At 38.9% G+C, this 18,470-nt stretch overlaps 1 protein-coding gene and 1 pseudogene across 1 annotated transcript in view; one reads left to right on the plus strand and one right to left on the minus strand.

The window, feature by feature from the left end:
• BBOF1 (basal body orientation factor 1) overlaps positions 1-18,470 on the minus strand; it is a 55,167-nt gene that overhangs the window by 25,322 nt on the left and 11,375 nt on the right. Inside the window, exons 4-8 of the mRNA XM_028100574.2 lie at positions 15,837-15,980; positions 7,250-7,330; positions 2,905-2,975; positions 1,810-1,954; positions 231-724 (exon numbers count right to left, since the gene is read on the minus strand). Of these exons, the coding sequence (XP_027956375.2) occupies positions 231-724; positions 1,810-1,954; positions 2,905-2,975; positions 7,250-7,330; positions 15,837-15,980 (935 nt within the window). The remainder of the gene's footprint in view (positions 1-230; positions 725-1,809; positions 1,955-2,904; positions 2,976-7,249; positions 7,331-15,836; positions 15,981-18,470) is intronic.
• Positions 17,096-18,073, plus strand: LOC114223913 (protein SGT1 homolog pseudogene; annotated as a pseudogene).

Here is an 18,470-nt window from a genome sequence, read left to right on the forward strand (position 1 = left end):
AGTCTCTGTGATGAAGAAAGGGAATCTACTAAGAATACCTACTAAGCCCCACACACTGTCCTAAGCATAGGGGTTATAAAGATGAGTATACGATAGTTCCTGTCCTCAAATAACTTAGTGAGTAATCTATTAAATATTTAGATATTAGCAAACTGAACTGAAGGGTTCTTATTTCTCTAAAGGGCACAAAAATAGCACAAAAGATAAAATATTAAAGGCATGATTCGTACCATTTCTCAGCCTCCATAAGATCTTGATTCACACTATTGGTGCTGTGCTCTTTGCCATCAAACGTTCGGATTTTGGGATATTCTGTTCTTCCTGCACAGGCCTCTCTCATTTTAAAATTGAAAGCAGCTTGTGCTACCTGTTTATAATGCTTCCTGCTAAATAGGATCTGTTGCTTCACTTGGTGTAGAGCATCTAAAAAGAACCTTTCGACTTCTGTTCTCTCATCCAGTATGTTCTTGGCCAGCTTCTTAACCCGATTCATTTCTCTGTCCTTCATCTGGAGAAGTTGCTGCAGCTTGTCAATTTCAACCCGCCCTGCTTTGTTCTCTGTCGTTGCCTGTTGCTGCATTTTACAAACTTCAATCTCAAACTCTCTGGTCATACAACTCAGGGCAGTCTCCAAGCTTACCACCTTCTTCTGAAGAGTTTGGATTTGCAATCTTTGCTGGGTAAGTTGCATAATCTTTTCCTTAACCAACAGATCATTGATCTCCTAAAAACAAAGATGAGAGAGGTGAGAGTTTTTTTAGTCAATTTCAGAACTTAAAAGTTCCTTACTAATTTTCATTACTTCAGGAGATTTAAATTTGATGCCAGGTTGAGATGGTGATATTTGGTGTTCTGTGTATGGAGAGTAAAAAACATCTGAGGGTTCTTCTCTGGGCTTGTGAAGGCCACTACTTTTGCTAAGGAAGAAACTGTCCTTCCTTTAAAATTCTGAAAGTTTAAATATTTTGTATTATCGAAAAGGGTAATTTCAAAATCAGTAAGACTATACAGTAACACATTAACAACTATATACTGGAAATTGTTGCCTATCCTCGGCCATAGGCTAGTTGCCTATTTCTTTTTCATTTTCCCTTTCCTCCTTAGTGATAAAACTCTAATTGTATTCAGGAAGGCAGGAAGCCCAACTGAAAGTTCTCAGTCTCCCTTGCAGTTCAGCAAAGCCATGTAGCTAAGTTCTGGTCAATGAAGTGGAAGTGGAAGTGTGTGCAGGACTTCCAGGAAGACCTCTAAAGGGAGGGGCATACTTTTTTCCTCCTTGTCCTTTTTCCTTCCTGCTGTTTGAGTAATGCTTAGAGTTTTAGCAGCTGCTTTGGGCCACGAGGTGACTTTGGGGCTGTCAGCCACACACTGCATAGCAGAGTTAAGGAAACTGAGTTCTGTTGGCTTTGTGGCACTACCATTCTAGCTCTGGATCGCTAACCTCCAGACTTCCCTTAGGGGAGAGAATAAACCCTTACATGGTAAAGCCATTGTTGTCAGGGCTGTTACAGCTGAACCTATTCCTAAGTGATTCAGAGACTGACTCTAAGGTAAGCAAAGTAAAATGAGTATTCTAAGGTAGTAGAGGATAGGAGTTATTTATGTGATACATTCTTTATAAAGCCAAGTTGAATGCTTCTTATGTCGTTCTTGTAATTAATCCTTTCGGATAAGAAAGGTACATTACCCAGACAGAAGAAAAATGGTCACATTACATTATACTCAATTTTTCATATTTGCCAACCCAATCCTTAAACAAACAAACAAAAAGCAGAAAGATAGGAAATGAAGTCTAAATGGAATGGGAACCTTTTGATGTAAAAGGAAAGTCTGAGTCTCTTGCAACTTCTGGGAGTTTTTTTGTAGAGCATCAGCTTCCTTCAGATGGTATGCAAGAGCTTTCTGGAGATAAACATTCTCTTTAAAAACAGCTCTTCCAGCATTGTTCAATTGCCTGAAATAGATATAAGATCCCAAAACACAGGCCTAAGTATTGGATATTAACAAACTAAAACAATGATTGCCTTATCCCCAGATATTAAAAATAATGCCCACCACTTATTTAGTTAATGGTGGGTACTCAACAGTTAGGTGGGAATCTTGTGACTAAGTTCTCATCAACAGGAAAGTGAAAAGTTATGTGTTACTTCCAGTCCAAGGCAGTTAAGAGCAGACAGGAGTTTCCCATGCTCTCTCCTGTCCATATGACTGAATGTGAAGAAGTCCAAGATGGAAGCAGCCCTGGTTTCTGAATCACCACTCAAGTAGAGCTATCAAACTTATATTGGATTGTTAAGTGAGCAAGAACTAAACCACTGAGACTTGGGGGTTTATTTATTAACACAATACAATTGTACTAACATACCTCATGACAACTCTGTACAGTTGCTCTGATTATCTGCATTTTTGGATGAAGAAATTTAATTTCAAAAACTTTAGGAAATCTTCTGACAGTCAGTCAGTCAGTAAGTATACATGTTGGGAACCAAAGTCTAACTTCAAAGCCGGGTTCTTTCCTCCACACCACCCTGGTACAGAAAGGGTGGGTGGGAAAGGAGCCAGGACACAAAGAGAAAGAAACAGGGAAAATAAACAGAAATATTTGAAGAAAGTAAACCGAAAGAGAAGGGGGAAGACAACATAATAACAAAACACACCAGGGCGCCTGGGTGGCCCAGATGGTTAAGAGTCTGTCTTCGGCTCGGGCCGTGATCCCAGAGTCCTGGGATCGAATCCCGCATCGGGCTCCCTGCTCCTTGGGAGCCTGCTTCTCCCTCTGCCTCTCTCTCTCTCTCTCTGTCTCTCATGAATAAATAAATAAAATCTTTAAAAAAAATAACAAAACACACCAGCAAAGAGGTCAGAGAGGATATGAGAAAGGAAAAGGAGACAGTAGTCTCTTACACAAGAGCTTCATGGTGAGCTCTCTCTGCCAGCATTATTATCTTCTTTTCAGCCTCTTGTTCTAGTCGGTGCTAAAAAAGAAAATAGGATATTTTAATACAGAGTTATATTTCTAACAAATTTACACATCAAAAAGTGAAGTATTGATTTCATAATGGCAAAAAAACATACTCCTGTCACATGACCCGATGTGAAGAGCTCCAATTACTGGTGGAGGAGCTAGCAAAGAGGAGAGTGTGAACACGGGAACCTCAGGGTACCTCCAGGTCTCCCCATTAAAGAAGCAACATGACATGAAAATACCAAAAAAAAAAAAAATTCTACATCAGTATTGGAAAGTATTTCTCCCAGAGCTGGGAGAAATTTATGCTAAATACAAAGTGGCAAGTCATTTATTTACTTATGCAACACACTCCTATTGAGCACTAATATTGTCCCAGATTTTTTAGATGCTGGCGATTCTGTGGTGAAAAAACAGATAAAGTCCCAGATAAAATCTCACCTTATATTCTAGGTGAGATCCAAGCAACAATAATAATTAAAATGCATTGAGCATGGGACGCCTGGGTGGCTCAGTTAGTTAAGCAACTGCCTTTGGCTCGGGTCATGATCCTAGAGTCCCAGGATCGAGTCCCGCATCGGGCTCCCTGCTCGGCGAGGGGCCTGCTTCTCCTTCTAACCCTCCCCACTCTCATGTACTCTCTCTCTCTCTCTCTCTCATTCTCACTCTCTCAAAATAAATAAATAAATAAATCTTTAAAATGCATTGAGCATTTACTATGTGCCAGGCCTGGTTCTAAGAGCTTTATATTTATTATTTACTTCTCACAACAACCCTAAGGATCAGACACTATTATTATCCCCCAAAACAAGGACTGAGGAAATGGAGGGAAGGAGAGGTTAGTGACTTGTGCAGAGTTAGATTGTTAGTAAATGGCAGAGCAGAGATTCATAGCAGGCAATATGACAAGTAAGAGAATTAACGGATTGTGATAAATGCTGTCAACGTAGTAAGCGAAGTAATGACACAGACAGTAATTGAGGGAGATTCTTTTAGATTGGGGTTTAGAGAATCTATCTCTGAGGAAATTACACTTGATCTCTGAAGAATGAGAAGAGCCAGGGGCACCTGGGTGGCTCAGTTGTTAAGCGTCTGCCTTCAGCTCAGGTCATGACCCGGGGTCCTGGGATAGAGCCTCTCTGCTCAGCGGGAAGGCTGCTTCTCCCTCACCCTCTTCCATTCCCCTCTGCTTTTGTTCCCTCCTCCTGCTTGTGTTCCCTCCCCCTGCCCGTGTTCCCTCTCTCGCTGTCTCTCTCTGTCAAATAAATAAATAAATAAATAAATAAATAAATAAATAAATATCTTAAAAAAAAAAAGAATGAGAAGAGTCAGAGCTGGAGGAAGAACATTCCAGAAAGGAACAGACAAATACAAAAATATGCCATTGGGAAAGGGCTTGGTGGTTCAAGGAACAGAAAGGATGACCAGGTGGAGCATGCTATGGGATGAGATGAATAAACAGGCTTACTGCAAAGCCCACTGTCATAAACCAGCAGCACTGGGGTTCACACCACCGCAGGAGTTCCTACCTAACCAGGGAGTTTGTCCCTAACATGGTGAGATGGCTACTGCTGAGGCTGGCCATCCCAACACTCATTCCCATCTTCCCTTTTCCTTCCCAGCTTCCACTAGGGTCTAGAAAAACAACACACTCACTTTCCCAGCATCCAATATAACATGGTTCTGACCAATGAGATAAATGTAAGAAGAAATCTGCTAAGAGCTTCTGGGAAATCTTTTATGGTTTGCAGATCAAAAAGGACAGACACGGCATCAGGGAAATCCAAATCAAAACCTCAATGAGATAGCACCTCACACCAGTCAGAATGGCTAAAATTAACAAGTCAGGGAACGACAGATGTTGGCGGGGATGTGGAGAAAGGGGAACCCTCCTACACTGTTGGTGGGAATGCAAGCTGGTGCAACCACTCTGGAAAACAGTATGGAGGTTCCTCAAACAGTTGAAATTAGAGCTACCATTCGATCCAACAATTGCACTACTGGGTATTTACCCCAAAGATATAATGTAGGGACCCGAAGGGGTACGTGCACCCCAATGTTTATAGCAGCAATGTCCACAATAGCCAAACTGTGGAAAGAGCCAAGATGTCCATCGACAGATGAATGGATAAAGAAGATGTGGTATATATACACAATGGAATATTATGCAGCCATCAAAAGGAATGAGATCTTGCCATTTGCAACGACGTGGATGGAACTGGAGGGTGTTATGCGTAGTGAAATAAGTCAATCAGAGAAAGACATGTATCATATGACCTCACTGATATGAGGAATTCTTAATCTCAGGAAACAAACTGAGTGTTGCTAAGTGGTGGGGGGTGGGAGGGATGGGGTGGCTGGGTGATAGACATTGGGGAGGGTATGTGCTACGGTGAGCGCTGTGAATTGTGCAAGACTGTTGAATCACAGATCTGTACTTCTGAAACAAATAACGCAACATATTTTAAGAAAAAAAGAAAAAGAAGAAGATAGCAGGAGAGGAAGAATGAAGGGGAGTAAGTCAGAGGGGGAGACGAACCATGAGAGATGATGGACTCTGAAAAAACAAACTGAGGGTTCTAGAGGGGAGGGGGTGGGGGGATGGGTTAGCCTGGTGATGGGTATTAAAGAGGGCACATTCTGCATGGAGCACTGGGTGTTATGCACAAACAATGAATCATGGAACACTACATCAAAAACAAATGATGTAATATATGGTGATTAACATAACAATAAAAAATTTTTAAAAAAAAGGACAGACACAGCTGGAGCGTCCCTTCTTCTGGCCTTAAACACAGACAAATCTTAGAGCTGCATTAACCATCTTGCAACTATGAAGGAAAGGCCAGCAGCCACCTGCTTTCAGACAGAAAAATCCTATTTATATAAGCACTGTCAGTCAGGTATTCTATAAACAGACCAAGCACTCCTAACCTTTGTTTGTAGAATGCTACAGTTAGAAGGGAAGAGATCAAGCTTAGGGTGGGATAGAAGGAAAAGGCAATGGAGAGCAGCCCATTCCCGAGGACTTCCATTCCTAACAGTGCCAGGAAGTGCCCAGGGGGAAAGTACCAAGATGCGGTTCCTGCCCCACTCCTAGGTTATTCACTACATAAACTGGAAATCCAGAGCCACTTCTTGATGCAAATCCTTTATCTAAACCTGATGTGAGTACATATTTGCCCCACCCTCAACTTGCTATATCCCTACCAATTTCTGAAAAAAATCTGTTCAATTCTTCCTAAGAATGAAAAATTAGAAGAATTAGAAAAACCATGGGTCCTCTGAAAAGACTGTGTAGAAAAGAAGTGTTCCAATGCACTTCCCACGATTTGGAGAATTAACATTGGAGACACAGAGAAACATGGAAGTTTGTGATATGCTAAGGAACATTTCTGAGCCCCCTTTTATTAACATCCTTAGTTTAGCTTGGCTTGACTAGGGAAATACCTTCATGAGTACCAGAGTGACTGCTCCCACCCCATCCCCCCTATATAATGTGGTACATGCCGCTCTCATTCCACCAGGGGAACACCAAGCTGAGGCAGGTGTGTCCTGAAGCCTTGGTAAGATGACAATCCCTCTTGAGGGTTTCAAGAATCTCTAACTAGGGGCACCTCCTGGGTGGCTCAGATGGTTAAGTGTCTGCCTTCAGCTCAGGTCATGATCCCAGGGTCCTGGGATTGAGTCCCACATTGGGCTCCCTGCTCAGTGGGGAGTTTGCTTCTCTCTCTGCCTCTGCCCATTCCCCTTCCTCTCCCCCTGCCCCTGCTCATATTTGTCCTCTCTCTCTCTCTCAAAAATAAATAAAATCTTTAAAAAAAAAAAAAGAGGTGCGCTTGAGTGGCTCAGTCAGTTAAGCGTCTGCCTTCAGCTCAGGTCATGATCCCAGGGTCCTGGGATCAAGGCCCGTGTTGGGCTCCTTGCTCAGCGGGGAGCCTGCTTCTCCCTCTCCCTCTGCCAGCTACTCCCCCTGCTTGTGCTCTCTCTCTCTTTCTGTCAAATAAATAAATAAATAAATAAATAAATAAATAAATAAATAAATAAAACCTTAAAAAAAAAAAGAATCTCTAGGAGGGGGGAAAAGGACTAAACACTGAGATACCTTGAACAAGTTTTGTTTTCTCTGTTTTTTCTTTTTTCTGCTGTGATTTGATAAACCCTCATCTAATAAGATCCAAAGGAAAGGTTGACATGCATATAGACACTTATATTGTTCTAGTAAACAAAATATTTCTTTTTTTAAAAACAAAATATTTCTTAATTAACTCTAAAATGTCGTACCTTTTCTTCAGAAAACCTGCCCTCCAATCTTCTAAGAGTCTCCTGATGTTTCCGCTCTGTGTTCCTTAAATTCTCCTTCAACTGTAATTAAAACAACAACAACAAAAGATCAATAGGAAATGGGGGTGATTGAGGCACATCCCTGGAAAATTCTCAATAAAGAAACGTTTTCTGTTATACATTATTTCTTAATCCTGAACACAGAAAAATTCCATGACCCTGCCCGTGAGTACCAGCTTTCCGACCAATCTTCTACAGACTTACAAGATCAGTATTGAATTTTTTAAAAAGCTGTTCATGAACAATAGTTCCCAGGACAAGTTGTTCTCATAATCATATTTTTCAAATATCATGTGGACTCATAGAATCATAATATTTTAGAATTGGGGCATGTGGCTAGCCCAGTTGGAGGAGCATGCAACTCTTGATCTTGGGGTCATGAGTTCAAGCCCATGTTGGGTGTAAAGATTACTTAAATAAACTTAAAAAAATAATATTTTAGAATAGAAAGGGATCTTAAGAGTCACAGTGTATACAATTTCCTACTTGATATAGGATTCCTTCTATGAGAAAAATAGCTAGAGACAGAAGTATCACTAATTCAAATTTCATTAATTCATTAGCATTTCATAGTTCCCATTTTTAGAAAATTCTTCTTAGTATTAATCTAAAACACATCTCCCTATGATTCCCACAGATAGATCCTTCTGTCCTCAAAACATGCTTACATGGAATAAAAAGGACATAAAACTCTTCTAGGCAAAGAAAGGTGAACTAATTTAAAGCTATGATTCTATAGTCTACATTTCCTGGCAATCAGGCTGAAATAGCATACTCAATCTAATCTTCATGCCGTAAAAAAGGCAGCAGAGAAGGGTTTCCGCAAGAGACAGACCTTTCTCACTTGCCAGCTGTTTTACTCTGGGTTAATCTCTTAACTTCTCTAAGTCTCAGGTTTCCAGGAATAAAAAGAGAATAATAATAGTAACTAGCTCATAGGGTGTAGCAAGGATTAAATAACAAACAATACATGTAAAGTACCTAGAATAGTAACCGTTTAATATAAAGCCTAGTTATTATTATATCTACTATCATCCTCCCTTATACTTAACAATTTTCCTGTCCTAATTGTATTAAATCTCCATTTTATATGATCTCTTTCAGATGTTCTTTCTCCCTATATTTCTCATACAACTTTTTAAAAAATGGCCTCTTACATCGTTAAAGACTGAAAATTAATGTCAATATACAAGTTTACGGAAATGTCTATCATCTTAGCGTGTGCAGGGATGGACATTTCATATGCCATTGGACTCCCTCAAAAATCCATAAATTAACAAATCTTTCAAAAGATAATTAAGTAATGCCTATCAAAAGTCTTCAAAAGCTTATGTTCTTTAACCTATAAATTCCACCTCTAATTGGGATGCCTGGGTGGCTCAGATGGTTAAGTGTCTGCCTTCGGTTCAGGTCATGATCCCAGGGTACTGGGATCAAGTCCCACATCAGGCTCCTTGCTCAGCAGGGAGACTGCCTCTCCCTCTGCCTGACTCTCTCTCTCTCTGACAAATAAATAAACAAATATAAAATCTTTAAAAAAAATTCCGTATCTAAGAAGTTACCCTAAATGCTAATTACAGATGTAGAAAAATATTGTTATTAGATGTTCATCATGGTGTATAATAGTGGAAAATTAGAAAGAAGCCCGGGGCACCTGAGTGGCTCAGTTAGTTAAGCATCTGCCTTCAGCTCAGGTCATGGTCTCAGGGTCCAGGGATCGAGTCCCACATCGGGCTCCCTGCTCAGCTGGGAGTCTGCTTCTCCCTCTCCCTCTGCCCCTCCCCACTGCTTGTGTTCTCTCTCTCTCAAATAAATAAATAAAATCTTTTAAAAAAAAGATTGTTACATATTCTTTAAAAAAGAAAAAAGAAAACAGTTCAGATGTCCAATAAGAAGGGACCAATTAATAAATCATGATACGTTGGGGTGCCTGGATGGCTCAGTTGGTTGAGCTTCAGAGTCTTGATTTTGGCTCAGATCATGATCTCAGGGTCATGGGATCAAGCCCTGTGTCGGGCTCTGCGCTGAGCGTGGTTTGCTTGAGATTCTCTCCTCTCTCTCTCCCTCTGCTCCTCACCCTCCTCTCTCTCTCTCTCTCTCAATAAATAATTTTTTTAAAATAAAAAAATCATGATACATCTACCCAGTGGAATTCTATGCATCTAGTCAAAAGATTTTATAGAAAAGTATGTAATGGTGTTGAAAAATGTTCACAATAAAAATAAAAAAGTCAGGTTAACAGTTTGTACATAATGACCTCCTTTAAAAAAAATACCACATATTTTTAAATGTTTCTACATAGAGGAAGAAAAATGGAAAGAAAATACACCAAAATATTTACCAGTTATCTTTAGGTAGTATAATTGTCAGGGGAGAGCTTTTAATTTTTTTTTTTTTGTCAGCTAGATTTGCTGAAATGGGTATTATCACTTTGTCAAAAGAAGAAAAACTAAAACAAATTATTAAAAATAATAACTGCAACCTACCAATGTATGCTCCTTCTGTTAATCACATAGATATCATTTTTTCTTTAAAATTTATGCTTTGAATACCTTGTGATCATCTAAATTTAATTAGCCTCTTTCAATTTGTATAGTGAATTCTATATACACACTTTAATTAATTTTCTTCCTTTATGTATACACCCTCTTCCCATTTTAAGTTCATGGGTCCCTACACCTGCCTTAATTCTTCCATATTTGGGATTCCAGAGAACCACCTTATTTTTTCCCATAAGCCAGTATCTTTTGCCTTTGAATTTTAAGTCTTCTGGCCCATGGCCCTTTTTGAAAAGTCTGAAATCTATTTCTCCATTAGGTGGCAATATTGTTCTTAAGAAATCATACCGTGGCACACAAAAATATGCACTAGTTAATTCACTTTGATTCAGAATGTATACCTATACTTCCGACCCCTATTTTGAGAGTTCCTAAAAAGTTACAGATCTTAACTTGATTCAGTCTTTAGCATTTTCGTATAAAAATTTTTTTGATATTCCTTTTAGAAAATTTTTAAGCTTTTTTGAGGAATTATTAACAGTAATGTATTTTACGTGTATATTATGATGATTTGATATACTTATACATTATGAAAGGATTCCTCCCATCTAGTTAGTAGAAACTTGATATTCCTGCAATTACATTTTTAATGAAAAGACCTACTCAGCATTTAACAAAGATGCATAGAGCATTACTGTGTATCTTGTATTTCAGTGAATACAAAGGAACAACACTGTTCATGCCTCAAAGATTGTGATCTGGCAGGGGAGATAAGACAGATGATAAATACGTCACGGTAGAATGGGCTAACGGGTATAAAAGAGATACAAAATGCCGTGAAAACACACAAAGAAAATTATTACTTTTTTTGCTAATAATCTTTATTTTTTCTCTTTTTTCCAGCTTTATGAGGTTAATTGACATATAACATTGTATAAATCTAAGGTGTACAATGTGTTGATCTGACACACTTATATATTGCAAAATGATTACCACCATAGCATTAGCTAACACCTCCATACTGTCACATAATTGCCATTTCTTTTTTGTGGTAAGAACACTTAAGATCTACTTTCTTAGCACTTTCAAGTACGTAATACAGGATTATTAGCTCTAATCACCATGCTATACATTAGATTCCCCAGAACTTGTCAATCTTAGAACTGGAAGTTTGTATCCTTTGACCACTATCTCCTCATATCCCCCTCCCTGCCAGCTGTGGTAACCCCTACTCTACTGTTTCTCTCAGTTCAGCTCTTTTTAGATTCCACATATAAGTGATATCAACCATCATAGATGGTTGCCTTATATCACTCATTTAGCAAGTTTTATTATTATTATCTTTCTGACTTATTTCACTTAACATAACACCCTCAAGTTTCATCTAAGCTATCATAAATGGAAGGAAGAAAATTCTTACTTTTTTTTTTTTAGGGAAGTTAATACTTTTAAACATGACTTTTGGGGACCACCTTATGGAGAACATGCATTTGAGCTGAGCCTTTGAAGAATGGGTAAAATTTTAATGGATAAAGATCTATTGTAAGTATATTCCAGACAAAAGAAACAGTGTAACTATTTAAAAATAGCAGAAAAGACTTCAGGGATGAGGAAATATCCAGTTTGGGTGGATTAAATGGGATGCACATGGGGCGGTGTAGTAAAAGGAGAAAATTAATGTTCAAAGTAGGTATAGGGTCTTGACTTTCACACCAAGACATCTGGACAATACTGGGTTTTACAATAGAGAAATACTAAAGAAGATTCTTCAGGGATGTGATCAGAACATTCCTGCATCAATACATACTTTGGACTCTGGTGGTTTTAAAATATATCCACAACTTCTATGATTTCTAAGGCTAGGTCAAGAAAGGGATAGCTTCTGTCTGGCTTTCTTTGGGATTACTCACTTTGGGTAAAGTCATTGACCAAATTGTGAGAACAATCAGGGCCCCTCTGTAAGGCCCCCATGGGAAGATGTTGAGGCCACCCAGTAATTTTTGGCCCCAACCTGACAGCATGTGAGTTGGCTCCTGGGAACAGATCTTCAGGCTCTCATCTAGCCTCCAGATGACTGAAACCCTGGCTGATATCTTGATTGCAACTTCATGAAGGGCCCTGAACCAGAACTGCCCAGTTAAACTGCTCCCAAATTTCTGACCCATGGAAATCTGCTTCTAACAAATGTTTGTTATGGTTTTGAGCTCTAGATTTGGGGGTAATTTTTTTCTGCAGTAACAGGTTACTAAAGCAGGTGAAAAATGGAGCAGGACTAGAGGTACTAGACTGGCATTCAGATCACCAGGCTTCTGCTGCCAGCTCTACAACTTACCATGAAAGTCACTTAACAACTTTGTGTCTGTTTTCTTGTCTGTAGAATGGCTTAAATAGGCCCTAAAGTTTCTTCCAGTTCTATGATTCTATGAATTCCATGAAAGGATTTAGTTTTAGATGGTTGCCTTATATCACTCATTTAGCAAGTTTATTATTATTATTATTTTTTTTTAAGAGGCCCCATGCCCAGCCTGGAGCCCAATGCAGGGCTTATACTCACGATCCTGAGATCAAGACCTGAGCTGAGATCAAGAATCAGACACTTAACTGACTGAGCCACCCAGGCACCCTGCAAGTTTTATTATTAAGTACTAATCTAGGAACTAGTGAGGAGTGACAAGGACATACACAAATAGATGATTTGATTCCTTTTATTCTCCTCAGTTTACAAAATTAAAGAACAACACAAATATAAAATAACTAGACAAGACAGTTACACAATTGCTCTTTTAAGGACTTTAAAGGTCTGGGAACGTGGGGTGCCTGGGTGGCTCAGTCGGTTAAATGTCTGCTTTCAGCTCAGGTCATGATCCCAGGATCCTGGTTTTGAGCCCCACATTGGGCTTTCAGCTCAATGGAGAGCCTGCTTCTCCCTCCCCCTCTGCTGCTGCCCCTGCTTGTGCTCTCTCTTTCTGTCAAATAAATAAAATCTTAAAAAAAAGAAAAAGGTCTGCAAACTCATAGAAGGAGAGAGTTCCTCTGAAAATACTTCAAAGGAGCTTGTATAATGGTGAGCTACAGAAATTAAGAACAGTTTTAGGGGTGCCTGGGTGTCTCAGTCAGTTAAGTATCTGCCTTCGGCTCAGGTCATGATCTCCAGGTCCTGGGATCCAGGCCCACGTCAGGCTTCCTGTTCAGCAAGCAGGGAGCTGGCTTCTCTCTTTCTCTCTCCCTTTGCCCCCTGCCCCGGCTCATTCTCTCTCTCTCTCTCTCTCAAGTAAATAAATAAAATCTTTTTTAAAAAATTAAGAACAATGTTAAAGCAACAGTTACATGCAAATAATGAATCATGGAACACTACATCAAAAACTAATGATGGGGACGCCTGGGTGGTTCAGTCAGTTTAGCGTCTGCCTTCGGCTCAGGTCATGATTCCAGGGTCCTGGGATCAAGTCCCGCATTGGACTCCCTGCTCAGCAGGGAGCCTGCTTCTCCCTCTCCCTCTGCCTGCTGCTCTACTGGCTTGTGTTCTCTATCTCTCTATGTGTCAAATAAATAAATAAATAATCTTAAAAAAAAAACAACTAATGATGTACTGTACAGTGACTAACATAACATAATAAATAAATAAAAATAAAAAATAAAATAAAACAGTTATAAGACCAGTTGTAAAGCAACAAGTTATCAGGTTCATAAACAAAGCCTACCGGGAAGGTTTTGGGATAACTTCGCGGTTACGATAGAGTTAAAACACATTCCTCCACATTCCTCCAGTCTAAGAAAGTGTCTTTCCCTTTCCTACCTTGCCTGAAATGTGCCAAGTCATCCCTTTAATTAGAGCTTTTAAGAGTACTCTACTACGATTTTTATTTATTTAAGATTTTATTTATTTGTCAGAGAGAGAGAGCGCCCACAAGCAGGGGGAGCAGCATTTAGAGGGAGAAGCAGGCTCCCCTCTGAGCAGGGAGCCCAATGCGGGACTCAATCCCAGGACTCTGGGATCATAACCTGAGCTGAAGACAGACGTTCAACTGACTCAGCCACCCAGGCATCCCTCTACTAAGATTTTTAAAGCTATATAATTAAAACAACAAGCAAACATCAATAACTACTATGCTACTACTCTTACCAGGGATTAATAGGAATGAGTGTGCTAAGTATTTTACACACATTACATTATTTAATCCACACAACATCTCTAAGAGGAGGCAGGTGATATTACAGCTACATTTTACAGGTGAAGAACCTGAGACTCAAGAAAAGTTAACAGACTATCCAAAGCCATACAGCTATCAGCTGCAGAACCAGGACACGAAGTCCATAATTTCCAACACTACATTGTCTTATCTGACTTACTCATTTCGCATATACCCTTTGGATTGGTGATCAGCTAAAAGGTAGACAGAAATAGGATGCAGGAACTCTGGTTTCCCATCAAAGCTTGTGCTTGTTAAACAGGGCTCTGGGTAGCCCAAGGAGGGCTTGAGAGGCATTGCATGCTTGGAGAACACCATGCCCAAGAGTGAGAGGCACTAAAAGGGACGGTGGAAGGGCCTTAAATAATTCTCATGGCTGTAATCATAATTTTAGCAGTAGTAATGATGCAGCAGGGTCAGCAACAACAGGTAATATTTACCACACAGTGCTATGCATTTAAAACAGATTATTTCATTTAGTCTTCACAATGACCCTTTAAAGTTGGTACCATTATTCTCACCTCCATGTTTTAGATGAGGAAATTTAACAAGATACCCAAGTAGTAAAAACAGTATACTCTAGCAGCCTGACTTCACAGCACCAACTTTTAGCCCCTACACTACTTGAAATATGGTTATCTTAGGTGGTAATACTCTTACTATTACTAGTAATAGCGGCAATGTTCAGTTGCACGTTGGAGCAGGCTCATATCAGGAATTTTGCTAGCAGGTTGTTAAAGTGTTTTAGCTTGAAATTGGCCATAATACAAGTATTTATACCAAGGAAATCAGCAAATGCTACAAATCAGGACTTTTGTCCTCAGAGAGCTACATGCCACTATAAATATAATTTTCACTTATATGATATACACTACTTTAAGCACTTTAAATATATGAACTCATTTAGTCCTTACAATAACCCTACGAGTCTATGAGTAACCCTTATTATCCTTATTTTACAGATCAGGCAACCAAGGTAGAGAGAGGTTAAGTAACTTGCCCAAAGTCACAAAGCTGATTTCGGCTACTATCCCCAGCATAAGTGCGTCATTTATTACATTATTACTAATGCAATAAAACTATATTCTGAGCTGAGGGGATGGAAAGTAAGAGAAAAAGCATAGCAAGGTCAGAGAAACTTTCTGAAAGTACTCAGTTTTCCCCTGCCCACCCTTAACCAGAGAACCTTCTAAAATGTTCTAAAATCATCCTTCATCAGTCTAAACCTATTTTCCTTTAGGACTTTGCTACTTTGCCCCTAATGTTTCCCAAGAACTGTAATTTGTTTGTTTCTTTTTTTTTTAATTTTCTTTATTTATTTGAGAGAGAGAGAGAAAGAGTATAAGCAGCAGGGAGAGGGAGAAGCAGACCCCCCACTGAGCAGGGAGCCCAGCTTGGGGCTTGATCCCAAATCCTGGGATCAGAACCTGAGCTGAAGGCAAAGGCTTAACTGACTGAGCCACTCAGGCACCCCTGTAATTTGTTTCTTATTGAAGTCACTCCAAAGGTTTAGTTGCTGATAAATGTGGAAGGGTGTGTTGGCTAAGATTTGGTGAAGTCACAAAGAAATCAATGCTTAGAAAAGTCTTAGAAATAAGACTTGCACCCAGTGCTACACTCATTATATCTTCCGCTTTCTCTCAAATAACCTCTGAAATGTCCAAGGGAGTCCTTTACCATCTCACAGGAGTAAATGTCTATGAAGGCTTTTGCACACATGAAGTATAGTACTGTGATATTCACTTGATTGTGGCACTCTAGAACTGAGCCTGCAATATTTCCGAGGTATGCTTGTAGTTAATTCTAATCACCTTTATTTAAAGAAATAAATAAACTTACATCATCTAATTCTTTCTCCACTTGGATTTTTCTCTTCTGGAATTGTTTTATTGTTTTCAGCTCTGTCTGAATCATGCCAATTTCTCTAGCTTTTTGATGGAACTGTCCCTCCAGCTCATTTATTTGCACAGTATATTTTTGTTCCTGTATGCAAAAAAACAGGTAAGCGAGTTAGGAAAAAGAACAAAAGCCCCACAGAGTTGTGTTCCCTTTGAAGCCTTAGGCTATTTGTCTATCTTCTTCGAAGAAATGTTCCCTTATTATTTTTGCATCAAGTTTTACTTTTTGTTAGAAGATACCAAGTGCCTTGAATAAGAAAAAAATTCTCAAATGAGCTGATCTTATACAGAAAATGTAATTATTAAAAAGAGGTATGAGAAGACTAAACAGGATTTTAATTTGTAAGAAAGACAAATAACATCCCTAACCCTAAATTAAAATTAGTGAACTAAGAGATAAAGGAAGGGCCAATAGCTCTAATAAATCAAGAAAGAAGGAGAAGTTGGGCAAAAAGAGGAAGGAAGGGAAGAGGGAGGAAGAGAAGGCTGAGGATGAGGAGGAAGAGTAGAAAAGGAAGAAAAGGAGAGAAGAGAAGAAAAGGAGGGAGGAAGTGGAGGAAGAATGGGCCAATAACACAATTTTTAAAATGAATGAAATAACAAAAGGAAATGCAAATGACCCTCAAACATGAAAAAATGTTCAATGTAGCTCATAATAAGAGAAATGCAAATTAAGATACACTGGAATACTCACCTATCATGTTGACAAAAATCAATTTTGACAATACACTCTAGCATATTGTGAAGACATGGATAGGAGTTAGATTTCTCAGAATACAACATGTTTGATAGATTTGACTTTGGAGCCACATAAATATTTTACATAATTATATAATTACATAATTTTAGATGCACAATTTTTTTAAAAGCAACTTCTAAAAAAAAAAGCAAAATGTGTTCTTCAGTTGGTGGCATAACCTCACAGGAATTCTTTCAAATGGCAAAGTAATTTGATCATAGATCCCTATTGTATATATCCTAAGGGGAACAAGCACCCCCTAAAATCTTAAATCTGTTTCCACTAATCTATGTTAGTGGTAATATTGGTATTATGACTGTTGATGTATTGAGGTTTGAAGCAACTACTCGATTATACCGATATCATTAAGAACAGGATTATTGGAGAAGTTCCCCCTTGGGCAGTGGGGCAGCTTGTAACCTCAGGGGTGGCAGCTCTAACCGCAAAAGCAATTATTAGGGATGGCAGCAGCTGCAGTAGGACCTGCAACAGCCCAGAAGTTTTCCCAGAGCTTATCAGGTCCTCTGATTGATGAGGACCCCCAGGCAGCATTAGAGAAGCTGACTAAGGCTTTGGAACAGAAACCAGATGATGGACAATATTATTGTCAAAGAGCTTATTGTCACGTTCTTCTTGGGAATTACTATGATGCTGTTGCTGATGCAAAGAAATCTCTTGAACTTAATCTAAATAATTCCACTGCTATGCTGAGAAAAGGAATATGTAAATACCATGAAAAAAAAAACTATGCTGCTGCTTTAGAAGCTTTTCTAGGAGGACAGGAATTAGAGAGTGCAGATTTGATTTCACTGTCTGGATTAAAAGGTGTCAAGAATCTCAGAATGGATCACAGTCTGAGGAGTCTGCATCCCAGAGGACTCATCAGTCAAAAATCAAGTATGACTGGTACCAAACACAATCTCAAGTAATCATTACACTTGTGATCAGGAATGTTCAAATCAAGAATGTTCAGAAGAATAATGTAAATGTGGAATTTTCAGAAAAAGAGTTGTCTGCTTTGGTGAAACTTCCTTCTGGAAAGAATTACAATTTGAAACTGAGACTTCTTCATCCTATAATACCAGAACAGTGCACATTTAAAGTACTTTCAACAAAAATTAAAATTAAAATGAAATCAAGACAGAGGCTGTGAGATGGGAAAAACTAAAGGGGCAAGGAGATGTGCCAAACCAAAACAGTTCATAGCAGACATAGGAATTTATATCCATCATCATCTCATTATGCAAAAAATTGGGATAAATTGGTCAGTGAAATCAAAGAAGAAAAAATGAGAAGTTGGAGGGAGACGCAGCTTTAAACAAATTATTTCAGCAGATCTATTCAGATGGTTTTGATGATGTGAAACATGCCATGATCAAATCATTTAGTCTGGTGGTGCAGTTTTGAACACCAACTGGTCTGATGTAGGCAAAAGTTGAAATCAATCCTCTAAAAGTACTAAATAAGTTAATTTGTTATCACTGTATTGCAAAACAACAACAACAAAAGCAGGACCTTTGGTGAGGGATAAAGGAGACTCAGATCAAGTAATAAACCCTCAGATCAAGTACTCCTGCATCTGAATTGAAAATATTGGTATGGACTCATTATATAATCTTTTAAAAATATGTATTTCCTACCTCTGTCCACTGAAAAGCCAAAGAAAGAATGACAAACTCAGTAGTACCACTACTACCAGATCATTTTCTACAATAACATAATTTTATGTTATTTTTGAGCTTCTGTACAATCAAGTGCGTGAGCTTTAAGGTCACTGAGCTACTCACTTACTCTTATTGTGTCTTAAATATCTGAGCTTGCCAGAAACCTGACCAC

Source organism: Eumetopias jubatus, unplaced genomic scaffold (genome assembly GCF_037043125.1).
Source record: "Eumetopias jubatus isolate StellerSeaLion01/CBP00866 unplaced genomic scaffold, mEumJub1_p1.0 scaffold_7, whole genome shotgun sequence".
NCBI lineage: Eukaryota > Metazoa > Chordata > Mammalia > Carnivora > Otariidae > Eumetopias > Eumetopias jubatus.